The 25,914-nt window shown below is 46.7% G+C and overlaps 2 protein-coding genes across 3 annotated transcripts in view; both read right to left on the minus strand.

The window, feature by feature from the left end:
• The window catches only part of gnb1l (guanine nucleotide binding protein (G protein), beta polypeptide 1-like), a 32,799-nt gene extending 29,935 nt beyond the window's left edge, over window positions 1-2,864 (minus strand). The window contains exon 1 of the mRNA XM_042099973.1: window positions 2,801-2,864. The gene's annotated coding sequence lies outside the window, so the exon portion shown is untranslated. The remainder of the gene's footprint in view (window positions 1-2,800) is intronic.
• On the minus strand, window positions 1,836-25,106 carry txnrd2.2 (thioredoxin reductase 2, tandem duplicate 2). 2 transcript variants are annotated; one of them, XR_006033466.1, is made up of 18 exons: window positions 25,031-25,106; window positions 24,737-24,802; window positions 24,567-24,623; window positions 24,340-24,484; window positions 23,956-24,030; window positions 23,453-23,531; window positions 23,202-23,264; window positions 22,670-22,740; window positions 17,213-17,232; window positions 16,557-16,648; window positions 14,764-14,938; window positions 8,500-8,636; window positions 6,844-6,939; window positions 5,482-5,574; window positions 4,071-4,142; window positions 3,343-3,440; window positions 2,182-2,925; window positions 1,836-1,902 (listed from the first exon to the last, which is right to left on the minus strand). XR_006033466.1 is itself a non-coding variant. In XM_042099969.1 (17 exons), the coding sequence occupies exons 1-17, from the start codon at window positions 25,104-25,106 to the stop codon at window positions 2,802-2,804; spliced, it is 1,539 nt and encodes a 512-aa protein (XP_041955903.1). In that variant the 3' UTR covers window positions 1,836-2,801. The 2 variants fall into 2 exon arrangements, 1 of the variants encoding a protein (XP_041955903.1); XM_042099969.1 differs by having other exon boundaries at window positions 1,836-2,925.
• Between the last annotated feature and the right edge of the window lie 808 nt (window positions 25,107-25,914).

Below are 25,914 nucleotides of genomic sequence, written 5' to 3' on the forward strand. Positions count from 1 at the left end.
GCTGGGACTGACCCGCCGACGCTCCTGAGCTCTGTCCATAAACACCATTCATCACACACATGCCATATTCAGTAACAATGACAACGCTTGTTTTCCCGACGAGATATTGCTCTTGAGAAGCCCTTAAAGCTCCAAGTCAGTCTGTGGGAGACTGTAAACAGCATCGGACACAGTGACAGAGACTAATAGGTGGTGTGTGCGTGCGTGTGCGTGTGCGTGTGCGTGTGCGTGTGCGTGTGCGTGTGCGCGTGTGTGCGTGTGTGCGTGTGTGTGTGGTGGTGAGGCGTGGGTCCAGCGCAGAGCGGCCAGAGGGGGGGATCCCCCTCATGGCGTGGTAACTGACTGCCATCTCAGATCTCCTGAGGGATCCCTCCTAAGCCCAGGCGCGGATTCATTTACGCTGGGCAAACAAGCCACCATGTTGTGGACTGTGTGTGTGTGTGTGTGTGTGTGTGTGTGTGTGTGTGTGTGTGTGTGTGTGTGTGTGTGTGTGTGTGTGTGTGCATGTGTGAGTGTGCGCGTGTGTGTGTGTGTGCAAGTGTACGTATGTGTATGTATGTGTGTGTGTGTGTGTGTGTGTGTGTGTGTGTGTGTGTGTGTGTGTGTGTGCGTGTGTATGTGTATGTGTGTGTGTGCATGTGCATGTGAGTGTGTGTGAGTGCGGGCCAGTCCCAGGCCATCCCCGGCAGCGTTTAAGTGTTTGTGCGCTTTGCGAGTCCGGCTGATAGAGTCAAGCTGTTGGCGCGGGGCTGGAGGTCAGGGTCTCTCCGTCAGCACCCCGTCCCTGAACAGAGCACACACATCCAGGCATCCCTAGCCACCATCACCCACCCACCCTCTCCCACCCGCCCCCCCGGTCCCCCCGCTCCCTCCGAGCGCTCCCTCTCGCCCTCAGCCCCAGGTACAAATAAACCTGGTAGCCCTCGGCCCTCAACCACCAACCCCGGCCGCAGCCAGAGCCGCTGTCACTCCCCTCGTCAGGCTCATTAATCAGCCTGGGCAGATTAGACTTCAAACAAAAATAAACCCATCCAGGCTCGCCCACCCCGCTCCACTCCACTCCGCTCCGCTCCCTCCATCCCCAAACTCTCCTACCCCCCCCCCCCCCAACCCCACACCCATCCAGTCATCCGCTCACTCTCCTCCACCCAAATCCAGCTCCTCAATGCCACATTAAAAGAGATACCGCAAGGCCGCGGTCGGATTTGGGGGTGGCGTTTCAATATTGGGGGGGCCGCTGGTTCGGCTTTGACGAGGGATAACGAATCCCCGTAGCGAGTGCGGGGACGGACCGACTGTGATGGAGGGATGACAGGTCGGGGCCCCCGGGGGCCTCTCAGGGGTGTTGCCCTCTGGGCCAGGGGGCTATCAGCCAGTGTGGATAAACAACTGATAGAGCTTATCTTCTCTGGGAGGGAGAGAAAAAAAAAAAGATAAATATAAAAAGAAGTCCGCAGTCCGCATGGTGCAGCGCAGAGCAGTGCACCCGGGCGATTAATCCTGGAAGTATGTGACCCGATCGCTGATTGGGTTTTGTGGAGACTTCATCAGAGTAATGCGATAATCTGCTGATGGGGGCGAGAGGTCTGAGGGAGGTGAGAGAAAAGAGGAAGGAAGGAAGGAAGGAAGAGAGAGCAATATCACCACCTTTAGGCCAACTATGGTACTGCCACTGCCCGCAAAAAAAGAAAAAGAAGAGAGAAACCCTCCAACAAAAACATATCAGAAAAAGACCCCAGCGAACTCTATCTTCCCTGGCGGAGGGGATCGTGTTGCAGGGGCCTTCTGGCTCTGGGTGCCCTAACACAGAGAGGGCCTGACAGAATGTGTTATTGCAGGGCCCACGTATTCCCCACTGGGTTCGGAAGGGCACAGACCTAAACAAGCTCTCTCTCTCTCTCTCTTTCTCTCACTCTCTCTCTTTCTCTCTCTGCCCACCCAGCTCCCTGGCCGTGGTCTACCCGTCACTGACTGACAGCAGGGACTCGCCAGGGTGTTTGTCTGTGTCCATGGGAAACGGGGGGCGGTGTCACCGCGGCGACGGCCCTCTCTCTCATCCATCAGTGTCAGGGTGGGTACCGCGTGTCACCTTCAAGACTAATGGGCAGGAAGTACAGCCGGAGAAACAACAATATTTGCAGAATATATTTCTGAGACGCTCGGGCCCTTGCTGCTGTCTACCTCCCTCTCTCTCTCTCTCTCTCTCTCTCTCTCTCTCTCTCTCTCTCTCCCTCACTCTCGTGTGCGCTCATTTCAACAAACTGTAGCGGCCCCTTAATCCTGATTTATGGCCTTGTTTACGTTGTTGCCACCGCGCTGCCTAGGATTGGTTTGCTTTAACCTGGACAAGTATTTTCCCCAAGTAAAAATCTAAGTGCGCAATTAGCGCTCCATAAAATAATCTTAACACACGTTAAAAAAACGCTCGGGAGAGGGTCCACCACCCTACCCGCGTGGTGCACAATGACCGAGTGGTCAGAGTTTGGAGTGGCTCATGGATTGAGTGGCATTTCAGAAAGAGTAGATCTCGAGCACATGACCCAGGAAGATGGCAGGCAGGCTATTCCTTGACAAGTACACGTCTAAAAGAGGTTTTGAAAGGAGAGTGACCTGTGGCTGGGCAGAGGGCTAGCAGAAGTGAGCGCTGAGAGACACAACGCTAAGAGGTGGCTCTAAGGCCTGGCAATCTTCAACTCCTCTCCCCTGCCTGCGTGTCTAGCAGGCCCCTCTATACTGGATAGGCTCTGGTGTGTGTGTGTGTGTGTGTGTGCTCGTGCTGTTCAGAGAGGGGGTGCTTAACCTCAGCAGCCCGTTACCGTGGCGTCCAACCCGGAGCGTTTGGTGACGTTGAGCTTGGTCAGCTCCTCGGCGCAGGTGGGGTGAATGCCCACGGTGTTCACCAGGTGAGTGTAGGTGGCTCCACACCTGCACACACGGAGGGAAGGAGAGAGGGAGAGAAGAAAGGGAAGGAGAGGGAGAAGAGAAGAGAAGAATCAAATGCAGCATTCATCCTCTAATTAAGCCCTTCACCTCCCCTTGCTCTCTCAATCCCTTCTTTATCTGTGCAGACGGCCATACTGGATATTAATCTATCCATTCAGCCACCTGCAGTCACATCTGTACCTAATGAGATTTTGAAAATATATATATTTAAAAATTCTCATTTAATTTTCTTTAATTATCTATGAAAGCCATAGTGTGGGACAACAAGGGAGCCGTTGCTCCTGTAATGTAAAGGGGGATGGGTTCAAACTAAAGGAACGGCTTTGACTCCCAGAGCACATGGAGCTCATGGGTTCTAGTTTTCTGCTGCAGCAAAGACACCACGCATGGTGGACTCACTGGAAGCCCAAGGCAAAGCCCTGGATGACCTCTCCAGCGTTGGGGCCAGTGAAGTGCAGGCCCAGTATGCGCTGGTCTCCTTCACGCAAACACACCGCCTGAGGAGAGAACATTGATAGAGTGAGAGAGAGAGAGAGAGAAAGAAAGAATGAAAGAGAGACACTTAGTGATTTTTTTTTACTCTCCCATAATTTATATACAGTAGGAATGGTAACACTTTACTTGACAGTATCAACATAAGAGCGACATGACACTGTCATGAACATCATGACACATCATGACACATGAACCCTAGCCCTAACCCTAACCCTAACCTCTAACTCTAACCCTAATCCTAACCTAACTTGTTATGACAAAAAACGTATGTCACTTAATAACAGAAGCATTATGTCATAAATGTTTCTGACTTGTTTATGACACATTCGTGACAGTGTCATGTCACTCTTATATCGATACTGTCAAGTAAAGTGTAACCGTAGGAATATATATACTGTACATAATGTATGACATCATATTGATCCACAATGGTTTAGACTATGAATAAGTTAGAATAAGGTTTAGTCCAGTGGAGTACAAGCTAGATGTGCTGCAGAGTGTGGCAGAAAACATAAACAACACTTTATATACTGTAGTACATGTACGTATCGCGTGCACAAAGATATGATTGTATCATTGTTCATGACATGTAGCAAGTGTTGGATCCTGAAGTGGTTTTGAAGGTGTCTAACCTTGATGTAACACTGGCTGGCATCTCGCTCTGCCACAGTGAACTCCAGTGGCTTGTAGAACGCATGGAACACCTGTCCAGAAAGAGAAGCGGAGGTGAGAACCTTACACTGTCCCTGGGCCAATTGCACACATCCGCTGTCTCTTCAGGGAAAACCGCCGCATTAGGGCGCATCCGCATCCACATCCGTAACGGTAATGGGTCTGGCTGGAGGGGGACTGCAGGTGTGTTGGAGAGAGCAGTTAGCGCTCAGAGTGGTGTCTGGCCCTGTCAGGTCTACCACGGCAAACCGCAGGAGATGGAGAGAGGGAAGGAAGGAAAGAAAGAAAGAAAGAAAGAAAGAAAGAAAGAAAGAAAGAAAGAAAGAAAGAAAGAAAGAAAGAAAGAAAGAAAGAAAGAAAGAAAGAAAGAAAGAAAGAAAGAAAGAAAGAAAGAAAGAAAGAAAGAAAGAAAGAAATGTAGAGCAAAAATAGATGGAGAGGAAAATGGAAAGAGTGAGTGAAGGAGAGAAAAGAGAAGAGGGAGAGAGAAGGAGAGAGATAGATAGATAGATAGATAGATAGATAGATAGATAGATAGATAGAGATAGAGAGAGAGGGAGAGAGAGAGAAAGAGAAAGAGAGAGAGATGGAAGCGAGCGTGCCGACACAAGTTGGTGGTGGACGAGCAGCTGTCAGAGCCAATGAGTGGCTGTCTGTGAGCCACAGCGTTTGATGGTGGGGCTGTCTGTCGTCGGGCGTTACACGCCTCAGTCAAACCTCCTGCACGCCCATCAATCACGGCCGCCAGCCACACCGCACGTCAAACGGGTTAAGGTGTGTGTGGCGCAGGTGTCTCAGGAAGAGAGAGGGAGAGAGACGCGCCCGTACACAACACCAAAGAAAAACAACAGCGGCGCAAACAAGTGCACACACACACACACACACACACACACACACACAAAGTAAATGCATACACACTCAACGCAAAATATGTCACGTCACAACTTCCACTCACAAATGAATACTGTGTTTTTTCACAAGATATTCTGACCACATGGATACCAACAACAGCAATTATGTGTGCCTGACCGTGTTATCATTAATACACATGCGGTCACGCAGACAGGTCAGAGTTATGTCTAGTGCCTGTTAGTTTAGTTTCTTTCATTGATGTTGTTTACTGTACATCACCTGAAATAAAAGAGACAACAAGCAAAATCAAACATACTGTTTGCCAACATATTGACCATTTCTCTCGAATCGATGGACCAATCAAACAGAAAGTGAAACGGATAAGCAAATAAATTAATCATTTAAATAAGCAAATAAGCTAGGAACTAAGAGTTTATGACATAATAATGAAGTCTGGCAAACTGAGTGGACATGCCATAGGGTGAGTGAGCATATGCGCTGCTCTGTGGTCATCCGTACCTCAATGGAGTCCTTCCCATACTTCTGCTCGGCCTCCTCTTCAGACAAGCCAACACAGCTATACTCCAGAGGAGTAAACACAGCGGTGGCCACCTACGCACACACGCGCACCACCAGTCATAAACATACAGATATACACACGTACAAACAAAGATAAAACATAAATCATTCACATGACTGCACAGACCGATGTAAAATCACATGTTAAAGCACAATCACACACACACACACACACACACAAACACAAACACAAACACAAGCAAACAATTATCCCCCTCAGCAGGGTCAGCAAACAGAGCTCAGTCAACAGTGAGTGATATGACAGTGTTACAGCTGAGGAGTATTACAGTGTGGCGTGATGCGTTTGGCGTTCACACAAAGGAGTGTTGGCAGGCGCTCCACTTTAATTACACACAGCTTTTGTGTGCCGCATTAGAGACAGACTGGCAGCATGCGCACACACACGCACACGCACACACACACACACACACACATGCACACACACAGACACACACACACACACACACACACACACACACAGTGTCAAAGCTCCACCAGGCAGATAAACACCACAACCCAAAAACTGCCAACAAAAATAGGGGCTCAATTAAATAATGTGGCTGGTTGTATTAGGCATGGCAGGCTGATGGCTGAAAGACAACATCTAATTACAGAAGCCTCCATTAATTCTGTGGAGGGAATTAAATGTAACCCTCAGAAAAGCAGGGGAGCAGAGAATGAAGGAGACAATGGGGAAAATAGTGAAGAGAAGAGAAGAGAAGAGAAGAGAAGAGGGGAGAAGAGAAGAGAAGAGAAGAGAAGAGAAGAGAAGAGAAGAGAAGAGAGAAGAGCGGAGAAGAGGAGAGAAGAGAAGAGAAGAGAAGAGGGGAGAAGAGAAGAGAAGAGAAGAGAAGAGAAGAGAAGAGAAGAGAGAAGAGTGGAGAAGAGGAGAGAAGAGGAGAGAAGAGAAGAGAAGAGAAGAGGGGAGAAGAGAAGAGGAGAGAAGAGAAGAGAGAAGAGAAGAGAAGAGGAGAGAAGAGGGGAGAAGAGAAGAGAGAAGAGGAGAGAAGAGGAGAGAAGAGGAGAGAAGAGGAGAACTTCTATTAATACAAGCTGAATACTTGAACACTGGGTAAGCATCTACGCATATCATAATTACAATCATGGACTTCAGACCTAATTTTGATAATTGACAAAACAACATCTGTTTCCACCCTCCAGTCTTGGATGAGTGTATGAAGACTTCTGCAGGCAGATAGTTAGGCCAAGGAAGAGGTGTTGTCTGTGAAGATGAGTATGAGTGTGTGTGTGTGTGTGTGTGTGTGTGTGTGTGTGTGTGTGTGTGTGGCTTTTGGAACTCACATTGTGGTAGTTCATGAGCTCCTTGGAGACCCCGGCGAGGCGGCGGGCCAGCAGCTTGCCTGCCTGAATGGCAGTTGGGGTCAGCTCCGGGCGGCCCTGGAAACACACAACACCGCTAATAACTCCAAACTCACCTCTTGCACTCAACCAACCTTCATCTCCTCACACAGTTACACACACATGTGTGCGCACGCATGCACGCACACACACGTTATCTCACACACACATACACACACAGAGACACACAGAGACACACAGAGACACACACACACACACTGTGGGTTAACTGTAGGGTAATTGTAGGTTCATTCCACTCAACTGTTGCCAGCCCCTGAGCTCAGACTGGGAGAACTGCTCCCACTCAGGTTTCCCTCGGAGCACAACCTGGGTGGGTTAAGAGCTTGACCTTCACTCTTCGGGGACAAAAAAGAATGACTAAAATGGAAACTTGGCGACCCTTCACCCCTCACCTCTCACTCTGATCGCGGTGCGTCAGACAACCCCAAACACCTCGTTCACAGACGCAAAAACATCGACTGACTTTATTTTTTATTTTTTTAAAAGACAGAAGAATTCATGTTTCCACAGAACAGACGTCACCATGTGACTGGCACCAACATGAGCGATGGCACAGTGCCATGGTGTTGGAGATGCTCCAGTGTCTGTCTGTGGTTGGATAACACACCTATTGTGGTGTGTGTGCTGTGTGGCATGGTGAAAAGTGGAGCAATGTGGTGTAGGAGTCCTTCTACAGCTTCAGGCAGTGTGTGTGTGTGTGTGTGTGTGTGTGTGTGTGTGTGTGTGTGTGTGTGTGTGTGTGTGAGAGAGAGAGAATGTTTGTGTGTGTGTATGTCTGAGAGTGTATGTCTGAGTGTGTGTGAGGATGATTAATGTCATCACAACCTGTTTGATTACTTCCACACATCCTGTTGTTGCCCAGGAACATCACCTTTGGCAACGGTGTGGTGTTTGTGTGCGTAAGGGCGAGAGATGCTATGTGTATCACAGAGAAAAGCAGAAGAGGAAGAGATAGAATGAGATTGGGAGAAAGAGAGATATAGAGAGAGAGTGAGCGAGAGAGAAAGAGAAAGAGAGAGAGAGAGAGAGAGAGAGAGAGAGAGAGAGAGAGAGAGAGAGAGAGAGAGCGAGCAAGTAGCCTGCCACCCAGCCTGCAGACCAATTATTGGCAGTTGCCAGGTGCACTTCTCAAAAAAAAGATGGAAAAAAAAGAAAAAGAATGAGGAAAGAATGAAAAAAGAGCCAAACAGCTGAGTCTACAGATACCATAGCTCTCCAAGTCATGAGGAGCTTTCTGACAGGTAGCGGAGGAATGAGAGCCTCCTTGAAACGCGCTACCGGCCTCTCTTCAAAGGGCCCGTCTGAGCCGAGTGCGGCTGCGTTCCTGCCGGAGATGAGTGGCGTGCGCCAGCAAAAGCACAGCTGGCCCGGGCTGAGTGACAGGACAGAGCTTTCGCTCGCCACACTGAACGGCCAGGCCGAGCTTCTCTCTCGCTCTTAAAAAAAAAAAAAAAAAACTCAACCTCCCCACTGATTCCAAACACACAGATGAGAATTGGGAGAAGACAGAAAAAGAAAACAAAATAAATGCCAAACTGCGGTTTTGAAGGGGTTCAAGGTCGGGTGACTGACACCTACCAGGCTGATGTCGCCGATGGCGTAGATGCTGGACACAGACGTGGCTTCGTTAGGGGTCACTACTATTTTGCCCGTCTCCGTGTCGAGCTGCACCCCGGCCTTCTCCAGGTTAAGGAGCTGGGACTCAGGAGCTCTGCCTGAGAATAGAGTCAGGGAGAAAGAGGTAGATAAGAATAAACACACACACAGAGTTATGGGGTACAGGGATCCTGCACAGTGTTCCTCACGCATACCAAACCTCTGGCAGGCAACAGGCATAGCTTGCCTCTCTCTCCATCTTTCTTTCTCTCTCTCATGATGGAGGACTAAAATCTTATCCAGCAATTAGAAAAGCAAACATCTGGGGCAGCTGGCAGAAGAGGAACGTGTGTGTGTGTGTGTGTGTGTGTGTGTGTTGGGGGTGCAGGGACAGGCCTGTCTGTTAGCGGCTGGGCTAATGAGTAATGGGGAGGGCGCAGGACGCATCCCATCAGCCACCTGGGCCTCCGTATCATCCCCGCCACTTCCTCTGGAATAGACGAGTGATGCTGTCAACAGTCTCCCATCTCCTGCTCCTCTACACACACACACACACACACGCCATCACACACACGCACACAGACACACGCAAACACATACACACACACGTACAATGTCCTGCTTAAACGCAAATATACTTTTCTTTGTAATTCACCACCACAGGCACACTTATAATCTTTGTTTATTCAACATACACAACTACAAATCAAACACACACATACTGTACAAACATAGACAGATACAGTCTCTCCTCACAGTCACAGTATGACAAAGAGCACACCCACACACACCCACACACACACACACACACACACACACACACACACACACCCCATCTCTTCTCCAGCTAGCCTTCTCCCCTCCGTTTTTGGATACCACAATAAACATCCCCCACCCTGCAGTCCTGCTCTGCTCTGCAGGACTCCGAGGTACCCACGTAGATGCTATCGGGCGACTAGAATAACAAACCCCCGAGACCCTCTTCCTGGCTGGAGCCAAGGAACAACTTCCTCCAACTGGGCCGGCCGCGGCGAGCTCCGAGCAGCCAGGAGGGGAGGTGTGTGTGTGTGTGTGTGTGTGTGTGTGTATATATGTGTGTGTGTGTGTGTGTGTGTGTGTGGTGGGGGTGGGCTGGCCCCGCAGAGGGACCCCAACACTTTGCTCTTCCTGGAAAAAGGGGGTTAAGAGGAGCGGAGACAAGAAAAAAAATACAGAGTGAACAGGACCGCCACTGTTTTAGCGAGCAGTGCATAGCTAATCACGGCATTCTTACCTTCGGGATTGTGTGTGTGTGTGTGTGTGTGTTGTAGGATAGTGGTGGCGGTGGAGGCGGCTGCTCCCGAGTGTGATATCAGGCCTCGCGCTCACACACGAAGCTTTGACACACCACTCTCCCACAAACACACGCACATACATGAGCACTGAAACACAGAAGGGCTACACACACGGCCACACACACTGCTCTCAGTACAGTATTTGGCTTCACATGTTCACAGGAGTCAAGTGTAGCTTGTGCATTAATGCAGTGGCCCAAGGTCAGCACAGCCCAGAGTGGGAGCAGTGTGTGTGTGTGTTCGCTTCTTGATGTTCCAGTTTACCTCCCCTCAAAGCACCTCATTGTTTATGCTTTACATTCCGCCAGCAACAGAAATCCTGGTGATCGCCCACAGGAATGCGCTCGATTGCGCTACTGATGCAGTAGACCAATGCCACACAGCATTTCAATTAGGGCTGGATGGAGCATCTGAGGATAGCAAACCACTGATAAGGCAGTTCAATCACAGTGCCAAGTGCTCGACTTCAGAGTAAGTGCTGGACTGCACATTGTTAAATCAAAGTGAAATTCCCTCTGATCAATGACTGACCTGAGGGTTTTTTGAAAGCGTAGATAAGCCGCAGGCAGCGGTCAATAGCCGAATGGAGGCTGTTGGAGTTTACTTGGCTGACATAAGGTCACCAGCAGCAATTTCCTGCACTTTTTCCTTCAGACCAAAGTCTCTCACCAGTTGAGCCCATCTCAAAAGTTCTGACTGGAGGAGCCATAGCAACGCCTGTAAAGCTCACTACTTCGGAGTCGAGGGAGAGAGTCCTGGTGCCTTCTGAGGAGCCTTCGCAGTGGCCTTCGCTGCATTCCTCTTGTGACTGCTTCCGGCCCACTGGCCTGTCTGGCAGCCTCTACCGTGCCGGCCGTCCATTGTGAGCTGAGGACACAACAGCAGCCCGCGGAGGCCTAGAGATAAGCCCATTCATCCCAGACGGGCGACACACACACCCACACCCCCACGCACTGATGGGCAATGCCAGCCCATGGGCAGCCCGCATAGCCCGAGACCGAGAACAAAGCCTTGTTGTGGGCAAGCAGGCGAGGGGGAAATCTCAAGGTCCAGCCAGCTAATTAGCGGCAACGGCAATCTCCGCTTTTGGCGGGCCTCTAAACGAGACCTTATCATCTGAGCAAGGATGACGAAGAGGAAAGCGAAAGCCCCGAGACCAAAACGAGGGAGCGGGCGCAGCAGTACGTGACCAAAGCTCGTTCCTGCATGAGCGGTGGGGCAGAGACGGGGAAAAAAAACATCTATTTCTGGCTGTAGCGTTTAAAAGAAATTGTTGTCGTGTAACATTCCAGACGCCCACTGGTAAACTAGAGCGAAAAAGTGGTTTGTTTTTGCTTGATGGACTGTACAGTATCTGACTTGTGCTATTGTTTTAAAAGCCCTACTAAAGCATTGGCAACACGGCACGTCATTTACGCGAAGCGCTTTCTCTGTAATGAGCATAATTTGAGGGTGTGACCATATATGAAAAAAAAAAATGTTATTTTTCTTTGACTATTTATACTAGAGTCTGATATAGATGTACTCAGCATGAAGGCAGGTACAGTATAACACCATTCAGAACTCCACTTTCTGTCTGTCTGGTTGAAAAGAGAGAGAGAGAGAGATAAAAAACAAATGACAGCATTCCATGGGAAAGACAAATAATGTGAGTGCACACAGAGAGGCACGTGAAGACAGAGGAAATGTGAGCTTCCCCCGCCGCAAACAGCAGGAGCACCTGGACCAGGGTGCAGCCCAGAGGAAGGATTGCAGCGCTGGAGGGACGGGCCGCGGGAGGAAGGATGGGCCACGCGGAAGGTCGGAGAGGCTCCTCTGGGTGTTTGCGATGATGCCCAGGGCCGGGACGAGCCGTGTGGCAGGGGTCCGTTGGCCACGGACGGGGCCCCTGTAATGAGCGACGGGGGCCCCTTTCGTACCCCCGCTGAGGGGCCTGCCCACCGTCTGACCCCCAGTGTGTCAGGGTCGGCAGTGGGGAAGTGGAGCATCCGCTCATCAATGCAGAAAGACAACACATCATGTCGAGTCTATAGCATAGACAGACACAGATGGCCTCCGACGGACCACATGCCTCACACGCGGATGGGTAGTTTACAGTAGGCATTTCCAAAACGATTTCCAATTTACACTGCACATTATGGCAACTGTAATACGCAGTACCTACACTGTTCAGTTCAAGCATCAGGGCCCGTATTCACAAAGCATTTTATCTTACCACTGAGTACTCCTAAATCGCACTAAAAGATTTTAGCTAGGAGTTTTCTCTTAAAAGTTATTCACAAAGCCTCTCAGGCCTAGCCTAGAAATCTAGACGCACCCTAGCGGTTGCTGCCAGGGCTAGTCTAGCAACTCTCCATTGGCTTGTGAGCTCAAAAAAATTAAACTTCTATCAGGCCAATCACATCGCGTATAGAGTCGTTAGGCGGGCTTAACACAATGATGAGTTGCAACGGTTTGGCTTGAATTCCCTGCTACTTGAAAACAAAGAAGATGGATGTTGCTGTTGGCGAACAGTCTGACACGAGTTCAAAAAAGCTTAAGTTGGAAAGTTTGAACTAGCAAACTAGCTCCGCTGGTGGGAAAACGCATGGGACTCATAGCGCTGTCCTATTGCGTGCAGAGGGAATTTGAAAGACAACCGATTATCCCGCCCCTTGGACTGAGCACTGCAAACGGTGAGTGCCCAGACCCTACATTTTAATGTGGGTCTGGCTCGTCAGGCTCTCTCAGGCCTACTCTTAGTAAGGAAAAATGACAACTCCTAAACTAAGAGTGAGTCTTCATTGCTATGGTTGACCTCATTACTCATGCACAAGCTTGATCGAAGTGACCACCTTGACTGGCTGATGACGCGGGAATGCCAAAAACCTCCCCTACAACGATGAGTGACAGGTGACAGGTCTTTGCTGGTGAGAATGCGTGCGCTACACAAGTACCGCGAGGATAGAAGATTATGCTAAATAGCCCAAATGAATTAAGAGTAGCCTAGTAGCATAATGAAATACACTACGGATTGATGCATTATCTTTGCAACATGTTTTACATAATCTTTATGAAGACAAGTAGCCTACGTTTGTAAATAGGAGAAACAATTTAACAATTTGATTTACAATGAAACGTTACTTTTTGTTTTCATGTTGACAATGAATGGTTTTGGTTGTTGTTGGTGGCGTTATTGCATCACTTAGTTACAATGCACAATTATTCCTTCTTTTAAGCGGTCACAGACTTAGGTGCTACTTTTAGGTCTAAAATGCCTTGTGAATTACTCTTAGTCAAAAAAAGTCCTAAAGGTACGAGTGACACGGCCATTATTTTTAGGAGTTGCTCCTAAATTCGCCAGTTGGGAGCTACTTTAGCCTTAATATTCTTTGTGAATACTGGCCCAGAGCACTAATACTCCTAACTTACTAATAAATTAACTAAGGACAAATAAGAATATCAGAATAACACTATTTTTTAAATTAAAAAAGAAACACTTTCAATACACTCACAACATGCACATTGCTCCATTATGTAGAATGATGGTGGGGAACAGATAAAAGAACTGAAGTGTCTGTGGCTAGTCTAGCAATGAAACATCTTGTGGACATGATAATGAATGTGTGGGAAAGGATGCTAATAACTAATGGACCTCCAAGAGGGAAGACACATATGTGGAGCTAATGGAATCCGCATGGTTTTCCATAAAATAGAAATCCATAGCTACACACACACACACAGAGTTGGAGAGAAACACACACAGGGCTCACAAAGTTACGGTGGGAAATCTGAGCAATGGTCCATGTGCCATTTTTTTAAGAGGAAATCAGCAAGACTTTGGGACCATCTAGAAATAAATAAACTGTCACTGGAGTGCTGGCTGGCGGATACGTGGGATATTCAACCCCCCCACACCCCCATTGTCCTGCCCCAAACGGAATGAAACCAGAGAAACGAATGAGAGATGGACTGAGTGAGCGACGCGAGCGGGAGAGCAGACACGCATCTGTCTCCAATGGCACGAGAAAAGAAAAGAAAAGAAAGAGCACAAAAAAGAAATATGAGGAGAAAAAAACAAAAAAACGAGAGAATATGACATGGTCCCCAGTCGGCGGCGGGTGTTTTTCCGCAGGCCTGGCACGGGGCAGGAAGGGCCGCAGGGCGGGAGAACAAAGGAGGGAACGCGGCGACCCGTGGCCCTTGGCACATCCTGGAGCGGGGCGGCTGCCCCGGCAGGACCGCGGCTGCGCTGATTTAGCCCTCCCCTGGTGCCTGCGCCGCCCCCACTTTATTGCCTTGTTTTCGGGGGCCTGAGTGTCCCCAGTCTGCTGACGCGGCGCTACTCAGTACAGTGTGTGACAGTGAGGAGCAACGGCTGTGAGGTGTGTCGGTGTGTGTGTGTGTGTGTGTGTGTGTGTGTATGTATGAAAAAGTGAAGGACCTTATAAGCTCAGTGATGTGATACAATTTATGATGCTTTGTCTCAGGGTGTCTGTGAAAGTAGATCTGAGCGCTTCAGAGTGGATAGGTGAAATCTGCCAAATGGTAAAATTGATAAGTGTGAGCAGCGGACGACTCAGAACAGGAAATGGCCCTCATGACTGATTACTCCATTGTACGTGCTAGTCTCATGAGTCTCACTGACCACTTTTGCCTTGGATGAAGATTGTGCACTGTCCACCAGACAATTGAAAAGCACAAAGAATGTATTGTCTATAAAACCTACCCACTAAAGATCCACTTTAAAACTCAAATATATACAGATCACAAATAAAAACTATTCTTCCTTCCCAAAAGCTACAAACAGCAGCCTGTTGCCCTAAGCAATCAGGAGATTTTGTTTACTTAAAGAAAGACTGCAGTGACTGGTGTTGCTTGTTGACATGTTTCTTGAGACACAACAATGACTGTCCTCTCTCAGACGACTCACCCACAGCCCAGAGTACTGAGTCGAAGGTGTCGGTCTCGTCCTTCTTCGTGAAGGTATTCGTCCAGGTCACCTGGAGACCCCCAGAGGGCAGCTTCTCCACCTTCTTAGGGGCACACTTCCAGGCAAACTTGGTGCCATAGGCCTCCATATAGTCAGTCACCAGTCCGGCCATTTGCTAAAAAAGTGAACAATGACAATAAATCTCCTAAATAAATCTCTTAAACAATAAAAAAATTTCCCCAGCAATAAGCCAGAGCAACTCTACAAACGGCACTTACATAAGCATGATTTTAAAATTGCGTTACAGACAATTGTACACCTACACTGTAGAGTGGAAATTACCAGTGAGACCTTTATTATTAATGAAGAAGAAAAATACAGAGTTAGAAAACACAAGTCTGGCCAAGTCGGTCTTCCTGTTATTGCCAGACGGGCTGCTAGCCTGAGTGTGGTGAGTCACCTCACAAGTGTCTGACACAAGTCAACTTTTCTGACGCTGCTGCAGGCAGTGGCAAACACACACACACACACACACACAGGTGTAATGTGAGAAGAACGCGCACACACACACACACACACAGAGATGCATGCACACACACGTCAAAGGACAAACATTTTGTCTGCAAGCAAGATCATTGATAAAACTTGTCAGCAGGTGCTTCCGTGTTATTTTACGTGTTATGTCCTGATACACAAATCAATCATTGTGAAATTAAATCATATGTAATAGTACACAATATATTATATATATATATATATATATATATATATATAACAGTAGGATTCCTGTATAGCCCGGTATTAACCGAACACTGACACATCCAAACACTAAGCATTTTCCTCTGTATCCTCTCTATCCACAGTTTCCCAGCAGAAAAATGTAAGTAGAATAGTAATATATAACAAACATCCAAACAGGCAAACTAGTGCTCCAGCAGTCAACTGAGATAAATGGGACATTTCTCATTTCTCTTGTGCTAAACAATCATAATTTCATTGATTCAATTTTTCAGTTCATTTACAAAATGAACTATGGCAGTCAAAATTACAACATGTTCTGTCAACACTGGCAATTAGAACACCAAGTCATGAACCAAGTCATAATGGCTGCCAAAGAGGCAAGGCTTTCAGTGTCATTAACCACACATAATGTGCAAATCAGTCCAGGCAATTTAGTAGTCCATTCTGCAGGCATTCTAACACCATGAACTGAAATGTATTTCATGACACATTTCATTAACTCACATCCATTATTATAAGAGAAAATGAGCCTACATTTTTACATTACATCTTACTGATACTGTTTTTCTTATTCCGCCATGCCTGGACAGAAATATTACATTACATTACATTACATTACATTTAGCAGACACTTCTTGACCAAAGTGACTTACATATCAGCTATATTACAAGGGATCACATTGTCCCCGGAGCAACTTGGGGTTAAGTGCCTTGCTCAAGGGCACAACGGTGGAAGCTGGGAATTGAACCAACAACTTTCAGGCTACTGCACGCTAGCCCAGCTCCTTAACCACTATACACTACCACCGCCCCGATATAAAATATAATTATCACTCTTATTTTGATACACAAACAAGACCAAACCACAACTGTACATAGCCTGAAATTGATCAGTGTTGACAGAGTCTTCACACGGAGCTGCACCTCTCCCTGCCCTCTGTGCTAGCTCTGCTCATGTGAAGAAGCTGAAGTACACACATTCAGATGCTCAGGCACCTGGCAAGGAGATAATAAGCTACACAAGAGAGCAAACGCACAGCCTGCGCCCATACCTGGTCAAACCCCCGGAGGGCGATGCTGCGCACCATGATGGTGGTGTCCAGACCGATGCCCGTCAGGAAGCCTGCACACTCCAGGCCCACATCTGCACCGGCACGAGTTCAGGAGACATACACCACTACACAAACCTCCAACCTCCAAACAAGATGCATCACACATACACAAGTATAGATGTACACACACAGGTCACTTTTTTTCCCCCAGTACTTACCACTAACTGTTTGGTTTTTATATATATATCCACCCAGTCATATCTAATCATATTTATTTTGTTTATGTATCCCATCCCATATTTATCTTTATTCTGTGTTGCTTCCAGTCTCAGAGTTACCAAACAATTTCGTTATATGCCTACAATGATCAAGCGGGTGGTAATGTAATGGTTAAAGAACTGGGCTAGTGTGCAGTAGCCTAAAAGTTGCTCCGCTGACAATGTTTCCCACAGAATTGAATTCTATTTTTGGTGGCAGGTTAGGGGGGTGATCACAGTTTTTAACAAATTTGCTATAATATAGTTGACATATGTAAGGTCACCACGGACAACAGTGTAAGTGTCTCATATGCCATACGTCTCTCTACAGCGTGTTATGATGAGATGAAAACAACAGGCACACTCCACCCAAACTGGACTGGCAGAACAGAAGGATACAGCTGGCACCCACCACGAGCCTGAAAAAGACACCAGAGAGAAAGCAGTTCCATTTACACTTAGCACCATTCCCACATGAACAAGTGAAGTACAGCCTATTCCTTTCAGCACATCACGCCTTCCCCCTCCTACACAATAGAGAGCCTATATGTTCTACTTCCCTACGGTGTCTGATACGGTGCCAAATTCAACAGTGAACATACAGGTAGGCGAGCCACAGGGGTGTATTTCTGAGCCCAGAGAGGAACGCTGAAGCGATGAAAGTGGCCAGGTTCAATTACTCAACAGTGACAAACGCATCCAAGCAGAGAGGAAAGGGGGATGGGGGGGGGGGGGTATAAAATACATATAGCAACTAGGCAGTTGGTCAAGTTTGCAAGGTTTTGGTTTTTTAAAAGTGGTTGTCTGTACCAGCCTTAGACCAAATCTACTATGTGTGTGTGCATGTCTGTGTGTTCCTGGTGACTTGCAAGTGTGTCTGCTTGTATGAAATATTGGTGTGCTACTGTGGTTATACATGGGCACGTACCACACCCATGTAACGTGTTGTTTGCGTGTCCATGTCATATGCTTGTGGATGTGGACACATACACATGAGTCTGTGTCCCAGTCTGTGTGTGTGGCCTAGGTGGAGTGCTTCCATAAATCCATGCCCGGAGGAAAGCTAATTGCTAATGTCAGGAGCTAATCCCCATGGCTGTGGCGCGTTTCCCGGCTTAGGGTTTACTCACGGCCCCGCTGACTGAAGCCCGCATGGAGCTCCAGCTCGACCAGTGACAGCGCTCACACATACACACACACACACACACATACAGCTGTGCTTCAGCTCTTACCAACACCAAAGGCATAAGTAGAGAGGGAATTAGGACAAGATCTCTAACATAGCCCTGCACTTTCATCACAGTGTTGTCTCTCACACACTCACTCACACACACACACACACACACACACACACACACACACCTACATGACATCTCAGAAGAGGCTGCTTGTACTTAGCCAGCACAGTCTGGAAAAGGCCTCTTACGGAGGGGCCTCCAGTACAGAATGTCTGCGTCTGACAAGCCGACTCCATTGTGGAGGGGAAGGGAGTCATTGTGCCGAGAACAAAAGCTAATCCTGATGGGGAGGAGAGAGAGATGGTTTTGCTATTAAGAGTATCGCTAATGGACTGCAAGTCTGGAACTCCCTGTGCAACATTCTTGCATACAGAACCCCCCCCCCCCCCCCATAACACACACACACACACACACACACACAGACACACGTACATCTGTGTCTCTGCTGGCAACAGTAGTGTGAGACGTCTGGGAAGCCTTGAAGCCCCTGCAGTAGTCTGGAGGCCACAGATGGCATGAGTGGGCGGATGGAGGCAGGGCACTGGAAACAGCACTCTAACCTTGGGCACCAGTACTGGACGCAGTCACCCCATATGACACGACTCTGGCACTCTGGCCGTCATTTACACTTATGCTTTGAGACTGATTCCATGTGCAGCAGATATTGGTATAGTTATTGATCATTTAAAGTTCCCACTGCAAAATTATAACGAGCAATCACACTGATTTACCATCATGGTTGAGATCGTTGGTAACCTTCCACAAAAAAAAAGAAATTAAATGTTTCTTTGAAATAATTTGAAACTGATACAAGTAATCAGCTTTCATCATTGTTTATTCCATGGTTAATGCAAATTAGGCTTCCCTTTTGTCTCTATTCAACAGGATATAGATAAAACTTCATATAGATCCACTTCAGAATAATCCACTGATCTTGGGTGCCTTTAGCTGTGTGTTTTGGGTCATTATCCTGTTGTAGGACCTATGACTGAGACTGAGCTTTCAGATAATGAGGCTGTCTGTTTCGCTCCAGGATGCCTTCTAGTCTTGAGTTCATATTGTGCCCTGCACAGATTCGAGGCACCCTGGGCCAAATGCAGCAAGCAGCATCAAAACATAACCGTGCCTGCTCCATTTTTCAAAACAGGTATGGTGTTCTTTTCTTTGACACATTAAATTTATCATCTGTGAACATAGAACTGATGTGAAAAAGCTCGCCAAAAAGCTCCAGTTTCATCTCATCAGTCCTAAGAACATTTCTCCAGATGGATTGTGACTTGACAATAAGCATTTTAGCCCATTCCAGTCTGGCTTTTTAATGTTTTTCTTTCAACAGTGGAGTCCTCCAAGGAGCCCACTGTTGTCCAAAAACCTATGGTGTGATGTGATCATACGAGGATGTACCTTGACCTTGACCTTGACAGTTTTCTTTTGCCCTTTGTGTTCCAATTTGCACTATCCTTTCTATTTAGTCTGGGGTCAGTTTTTATCTTGCGGTCACATCCAGCGACCGTGGCTACTGTCCCATGCACCTTAAACTTGTTCAGAATATTATGTGCAATTGTGGTCACTGGAAGATCAAGCTGCTTGGAGATGTTCTGATAGCCTTTACCCTTAACATGTTTGTTTGTAAAGTGTGTCTTTCTGATCCCCTAAGGCAACTCTTTCCTTTGATTTCTCTGGTCCATGTTCATTTAGGTGCAGACAATGTTACCAAACAGCAGAGTGACTACTTTTTTCCATTCCATAATACTAATTATGGTGAAACAGCTTTAAACATCCCTATAATCCAATAATTTATCAGCTTTTTTAGGGGTCTCAAAACAATTCTCTAGGTCATTTTAGAATATCTTTGTAAAATAAACATCAAATGATCTCTTTTCAAACGTTATGTGCTTTATTCTATTATATACCAAAAGGCATGCAGCTCTACATGACCAAATTGCCTCGAATTTCATCACTTTTAAGGATTCAGCCACGACTGTAGTCACTTTGAATGGGACACGAGTCAAAAACAAAACACCACTACCAGCATCTCAGACAGGAGTTCTTTGTAAGTAATTGTGTTTACTGATTGCACAAATAGCAAAGACATATTTCTTGTTGTTGCATTATCATTGTTATGATGGCTCCATGTCAACAACCATGTTATAAAAACAGGACCTTGTCATGTCAAAAAGAGGTGAATGAGACCTCAAAGAGGTGAGTGAGCAACTAAAACGCCCTGGTCACACATAGCAACCTTGTTTCACAATAGGGAAACGCGCAGTGGCTGCTTGAGGTGGGGATGATTGAGCTTCCCAAGGGCTTACAAACCACCCTCAAAGACACTACAAGGGCAGCTGTATTTGTACAAGTGGCTGAATCATTTTTTGATTCCCCACAGGTGCCTAGTCAAGTCATTGTGCGCGTACAGGAGAGATCGGTCATGCGTGAAGGGATTTCAGATTGCTACTGTAGACAGGGTTATACATGTTGGGCTAGTCAGCCAGACTTCCTTCAGTATCTGACAAACGATCAACAACATCAGTTACCGCAAAGAGAAACTTTCCCAATCACATGCAGGGAATTGCGTTTCCATATCCACTCAGCCAACTGAGCCTCTGACTACAGGGCCTCTCTGGGCTGCTCCTAAGGGCCCCTTCTGTAGCTGTTTGGACTGAGACCTGGCTGGACTCAGGCCCTGACTGGACACCGCAGTGAGGACTCTTGATTGGCTGAGTGAGCACACTTCATTGGGCTAATCCCGCATCATGATTAGGCTGCACTGAGTCGATCAGTTGCGATTTCCACTGGGGACTAGGAAGGGAATAGGAGTAGAATTAGGAACCCATTTTCCTACATTAATGCCGGAATACAAAATCCATGCGACAAATGGATTAAATGTCTCAAATGAAAGCGTTTCAACAAACAGTTTCATCTTCACAGCAGGAGGCCCATGAATGCTGAAGCAATGGGGACACCAGCTGGGCTGAGCTACTGCCAGCACTGTCTAAATGCATCATAAGTGCATCTCAATAATGCACCAAGAGAGAGCGGTACCAAGAGGCCAGACTAGAGCACTGAACAAGTTGATTTGATTTTAACAGCATGATCTAGGACTTTTCGGGGCTTTTACAGCCTACAAGGGAACAACTCCCCAACTTCTGAAAACATGCTATACAAGACCCTGCTGGATTCAGTTTCATTCACTTGTCACCTACTACTCAAGGACCCAGTATACTTCTGAAAACTCACAATCCTTGACTGCAAATTCCTGTAGACCAAAAGCCCATCTGTCCAGGGCAAGCAGGAGAGTTCTACTTTCATCCCTAGGTACCACGGCGTGGAAACGACTTGGAGTGTATGTAGACTTCTGACCGAAAAACGCAGGGGAGGTTTTAAAGTAAGTAGACGTGCTTCGTATTTGAAGAACTACCTTTCATCGTTGCTCACAGACACATTCCATGAGGTGCTAATATGGCTTCAGTGTGAACAGATCACCGTCTCTTCACGCCTGTAGGTCCGTCAGGGCCTTAATGACCACCAACAAGTACCGACGGCTATTCCACAGGCAACCAGCACATGCCTGTCCATCTCATTTTCTCCTTTCTTGCTCTTTTTCTGTCCATCTGTCTTCCATCCATCTCTCTGTCTCTCTCTCTCTCATTTCACCTCATTCAGGTGCGTTCTCCCTCCCTCCGCCCTGGCTGTCATTCGTCGGGACCATTGGCGGGTCCTATGGGCCAGACGCACGCGAGCCTGCTGACCCCTCTCTCTCTCTCTCACCCCTTCTGTCCTCTCCCTACCCCACCTGCACAGCTGACAGCTTTGCTCCTGACCAGCAGCTTACCCAATCCGGAGAGAGAGAGAGAGAGAGAGAGAGAGAGAATCCCAGGACCCACCTCTCAGCACTCTCTCACAGTGGGATTTTAAGACAACCAGATCCAGCTCAAATAAAGACATCCCAGTCTAGTTAGCCACTCTACAAACTAAGAGTTGTAAAAGAACAGCTCTTAAAACTACCCTTACAAAGCTACAGCAGAAAAAAGAACTAATTAAAAGGACATTGTGATAATAGTACAGAAACTGGGGAAAAATTGAGTTTGAACATATGAAGCTGCACTGCCATCAAGTGGCAAGGACCAAATACAGCATACAGCAATTTCAACCCTAGGATTAGAGAGTGAGATTGAACAGGTCATAGCTGGATTAAATCAGTAAGTCTAAGAAGTATGCCACGGCACTTAGGCAAGAATTCACACGATGGACCACACGCCCAGTGGAAAAGGAAAGCAAGTATAAATAAAGATCTTCAGATCTAATTACCTCCACTGTAATCGCTAAATGGCTTTCAAAAACAGCCTTTTAGCGATTACAGTGGAGGTAATTACAGACCAGTCCAGAAAGAAGCTGATAATGTTTGGCCTCTAAAGGAGTGCCAAATGCTCAATTAGCTAACCCTAACCCGTCTAAACGAACACTACTATATTTTTAGTATACAATTAGAATTAATCTCTTCTGGAGCTCTATTGTGTGTTAACTAAAAGCGGCAAGTACTGCAGTAAATGGTAATCAGATTGGACTTCCTGGACTATTGACAGACAGACAGACAGACAGACAGACAGAAAGAACTCACGTCTTTCCAGGTGACTCTTTGAGCCAGAATATATCGTCACTGGTGATCCCATGCTCTATCGCTCCAGGGACCTGAGGTGGGGCAGAAAAAAACAACAACAGCAATTTTGGCTGAGTTCCAGAGTTATCATTTTGTTTTCGATCGAGCCCTTCCAAAAGATGTTCGAGTGACGTCTATGCTCTGTCATCGTGTGGAGGCAGATGGATGGCTGCGGGCGCTCTCAAGGTTACAAGCAAGAGCTCATGATCACATCTTTTACAGACAGGAGGGCTGTGGGATGACACAACGGTAGCCCCTCTGCCAACAGCAGCAATAATGCTCTCCCACTGCTCTGGTTATCGTACAAGGTCAGTCTGCTGTTATAGACAGCGGGAGAGAATGAGTGAGACAGAGAGGGAAAAAAGATAAATAGAGACAGACTCAAAGGGAGACAGGCGAAGAGAGAAAGAAAGAGAGAGAGAGGATAGGTGGGAGAAAGAAGGACAAACGCACAGACAACAAAGAGGTAAAGGGAGGTGGCCCAAGGACTTACATGTGTGGGGTACTTTGGACGGCCTCCAGTGGCGATCACAATGTTCCTGGCAGTGAGAGTCGTCTGCAGACAGAGGAGGAATCATTTGAGAGGGTCAGTGAGTTCAGACTCCGGCCTTCACACCGCCGGCCAGCTGCTTAGGTGCTGCTGCTGCACACTGACAACTTTAGTTGGATGCAATGCAATTGAAAGGGCACGGGGGCAAATTAAAGCCAAGCTGTCTGAGCTTGAATGTGCGATAAATATTTCACCTCTTTGCCTCTGGCGGTTACTCCTTTGATTGTGTGTTCATCAACCAGGCTGCCCTTCATGTTGAGATATTTCACTTTCCTGCCATGCAGAACAAAAGAGGGTGAAATGTCAGGGACCACTGAACGCTTTTAAAGTGATACCGCCAATGTAACTGACAAAAATCAATTAATGCATTCATCAAAGGCCTGCTGGTCAGGATCCGGACCAATTTTTGGAGCCTCTAATCAAAGGCTTGAAAAGATTCAAATCCACATAAAGTTTACAGAAAGCCTGGTCATGTTTAAATGAATAACAGACATCAGATCCTTAGAAAAAAAAAGTATTCCTCTGATGATGTGGGATGCCAGTGTAAAATCAAATTATATACAGGTCCAGGTCAGCCGGTATACTGCTTATCAGAAGAGGTTGACTAGAGGCAATAATCAATGGCCTGGCCATAACTAGTTGTAACTGGTTGGCACAGTCCTCCTGACTGTTTTTAACTGTTGAAGTATTTTCTCACTTGTCTTGTAGCTGAACTCGATGACCCCAGTTCAGTGATTTCACATGATTCTGCACAGCTGCTGACAAAGTGACCCTGTGACGCAGCAGATTAATGGAGTTAATATATTAACATTAAAGATAAGCAACAGTCACACTATGAAGGATTCGTTCACACAAGACTTGAGAACATACCTATGGCAACACTGCCCTCTCGTGCCAACACTTATGGTTTACACTATAACAACCTTTACACAACACCAATTCCACAACATATCCACTAGATGACATAATTGAGTACCAGTGACGACCAAGGTAGGAGCTAAATGCCGTCTATAATACAGTATTAATAGAAGACAAGTTATCAAATGTGTCCGCCATGCATTTCAGTAATGTATTAGCCTACCAATCATGCGATGCAGGGCCCGGTATCGTCCAGCCGTATTTCTGCGCATCTTTGATTGCAGTGCCGAAAAGAGCGGCTTGGTGCATCAGTTTCTTTGGTATGCACCCAACATTTACACATGTTCCTCCTAAACCCCATTTAGTACCTGAAGGGATGACATGTATACAGTTTATAGTTCATATTTCCAAATGTTGCTAAGGCATAAGGAAAGGGACGGGGTTGCAAACCTTTGGCTGATGGTTCTACATAATCCAAGACAGCAACCTTCTTCCCGAGCTGAGCAGCTGTGGGAGAACCAAGTGTAAGTTACGTCCAAGTGAATAATGTCCTACATCTTGCACAGTTCATAGCGTGGTTGTCTACCGATCTGCTCTTGACTTCGCCAGTTGTACCATACCTTCCTTAGAGCATGCCAGACCTCCGGAGCCTCCACCAATAACCACGACATCATAGTCGAATTTACCTGAAATAACACGAGTTATTTTATGTCTATGAAGAGGTTTTCACATGCTGTCAAAGTTTGGACACTGGAGAAGTAGACTTGCTAGCTTACCTAAGTCACTGTTTACTTAGTTAACTACATAGCTAAATTATTATTGTACAAGTATCGTTAACCTTAATACAGCCGAATCGGCTATCAATATAAGAAAAGCAGGCTAGTTTCATTAACGAGGTAAAAATACACACATACCTGTCAAATTTCTGGTTGATGTATGTAAGCAACCTACGGATTTTAACCTGTGCCTGCCTCTACAGAAGGCTGCCATGTTGTTTTTGACAAAGGACCCCTTTCCTTCAATATGTGTCTAGTACGATGCCTGAAATTTGATATATATTTTTTTTTTAAATAATAATAATTGTGTCTTAATTATTTGTATGATTAGCATAGTTGTTCTAAATGTGAAAGTATTTTTCTAATAGGCCTATTATACATTTACATAATAGCCAATATAGTCCGAAATCTGGAAGGAAAAGTGATATTGGCCATGTTCACCATGGTCAGGAGTGCACGGCGGTTAAAGCAACACCAGAGTTTTTTGGTTCCTTAAAATAATGTTTCCAAAATCGTTTCAGTGGTTCATCAACTCGTAACAGGGTGAACGGCACTTCTGCATTCCCTTCGACACCCTCTATCGGCTATAACAGCTGTAGCCTATGCAAGTTTGCCAGATCATGTAGCGGATCTGTAGTTCGATGGCATGAGACATAAGAAACTACACATTTGACTTGCTTCTGATGTCGCAATGCACCATAGGCTACTTTCATAAAATCATGCAACATACTTGTTGTCCGTGTCCTTATCTGCGGACATTGTTATTTGCAAAGCCGGTGCTGGATAAACAAATAACGTGAGTGCGACAGAGGAAAAGTGCTTTGGTGTTGCTCTAATCCTAAATATCCCATCCGCAAGTGTGCCCAGTGCTTAGGCCTACACATGTTAAACTATGTAAAAAAAAAAAGACAAACAATATTGTATTAAATTACACATTTGGAAGAATTTTTAAAAATGTATTCTTGTTGGGGGGGGGGGGGGGGGGGGGGGGGGCTGATTGCTGATTTGGCATAGTGTTGCCA

This window comes from Alosa sapidissima, chromosome 8 (assembly GCF_018492685.1).
Source record: "Alosa sapidissima isolate fAloSap1 chromosome 8, fAloSap1.pri, whole genome shotgun sequence".
Taxonomy (NCBI): Eukaryota; Metazoa; Chordata; class Actinopteri; order Clupeiformes; family Clupeidae; genus Alosa; species Alosa sapidissima.

Excerpts from the sequence above, each read along its gene's own strand:
- txnrd2.2 (XM_042099969.1), bottom strand. The coding sequence starts at position 25,106 with ATGGCAGCCTTCTGTAGAGGCAGGCACAGGTTAAAATCCGTAGGTTGC. Across the intron at positions 22,741-23,201 it reads GTCCAAAGTACCCCACACAT|GTCCCTGGAGCGATAGAGCA; the intron begins GTAAGTCCTTGG and ends GCCCCACCTCAG. Across the intron at positions 17,233-22,669 it reads AAAGAGTCACCTGGAAAGAC|GCTCGTGGTGGGTGCCAGCT; the intron begins GTGAGTTCTTTC and ends TGTCTTTTTCAG.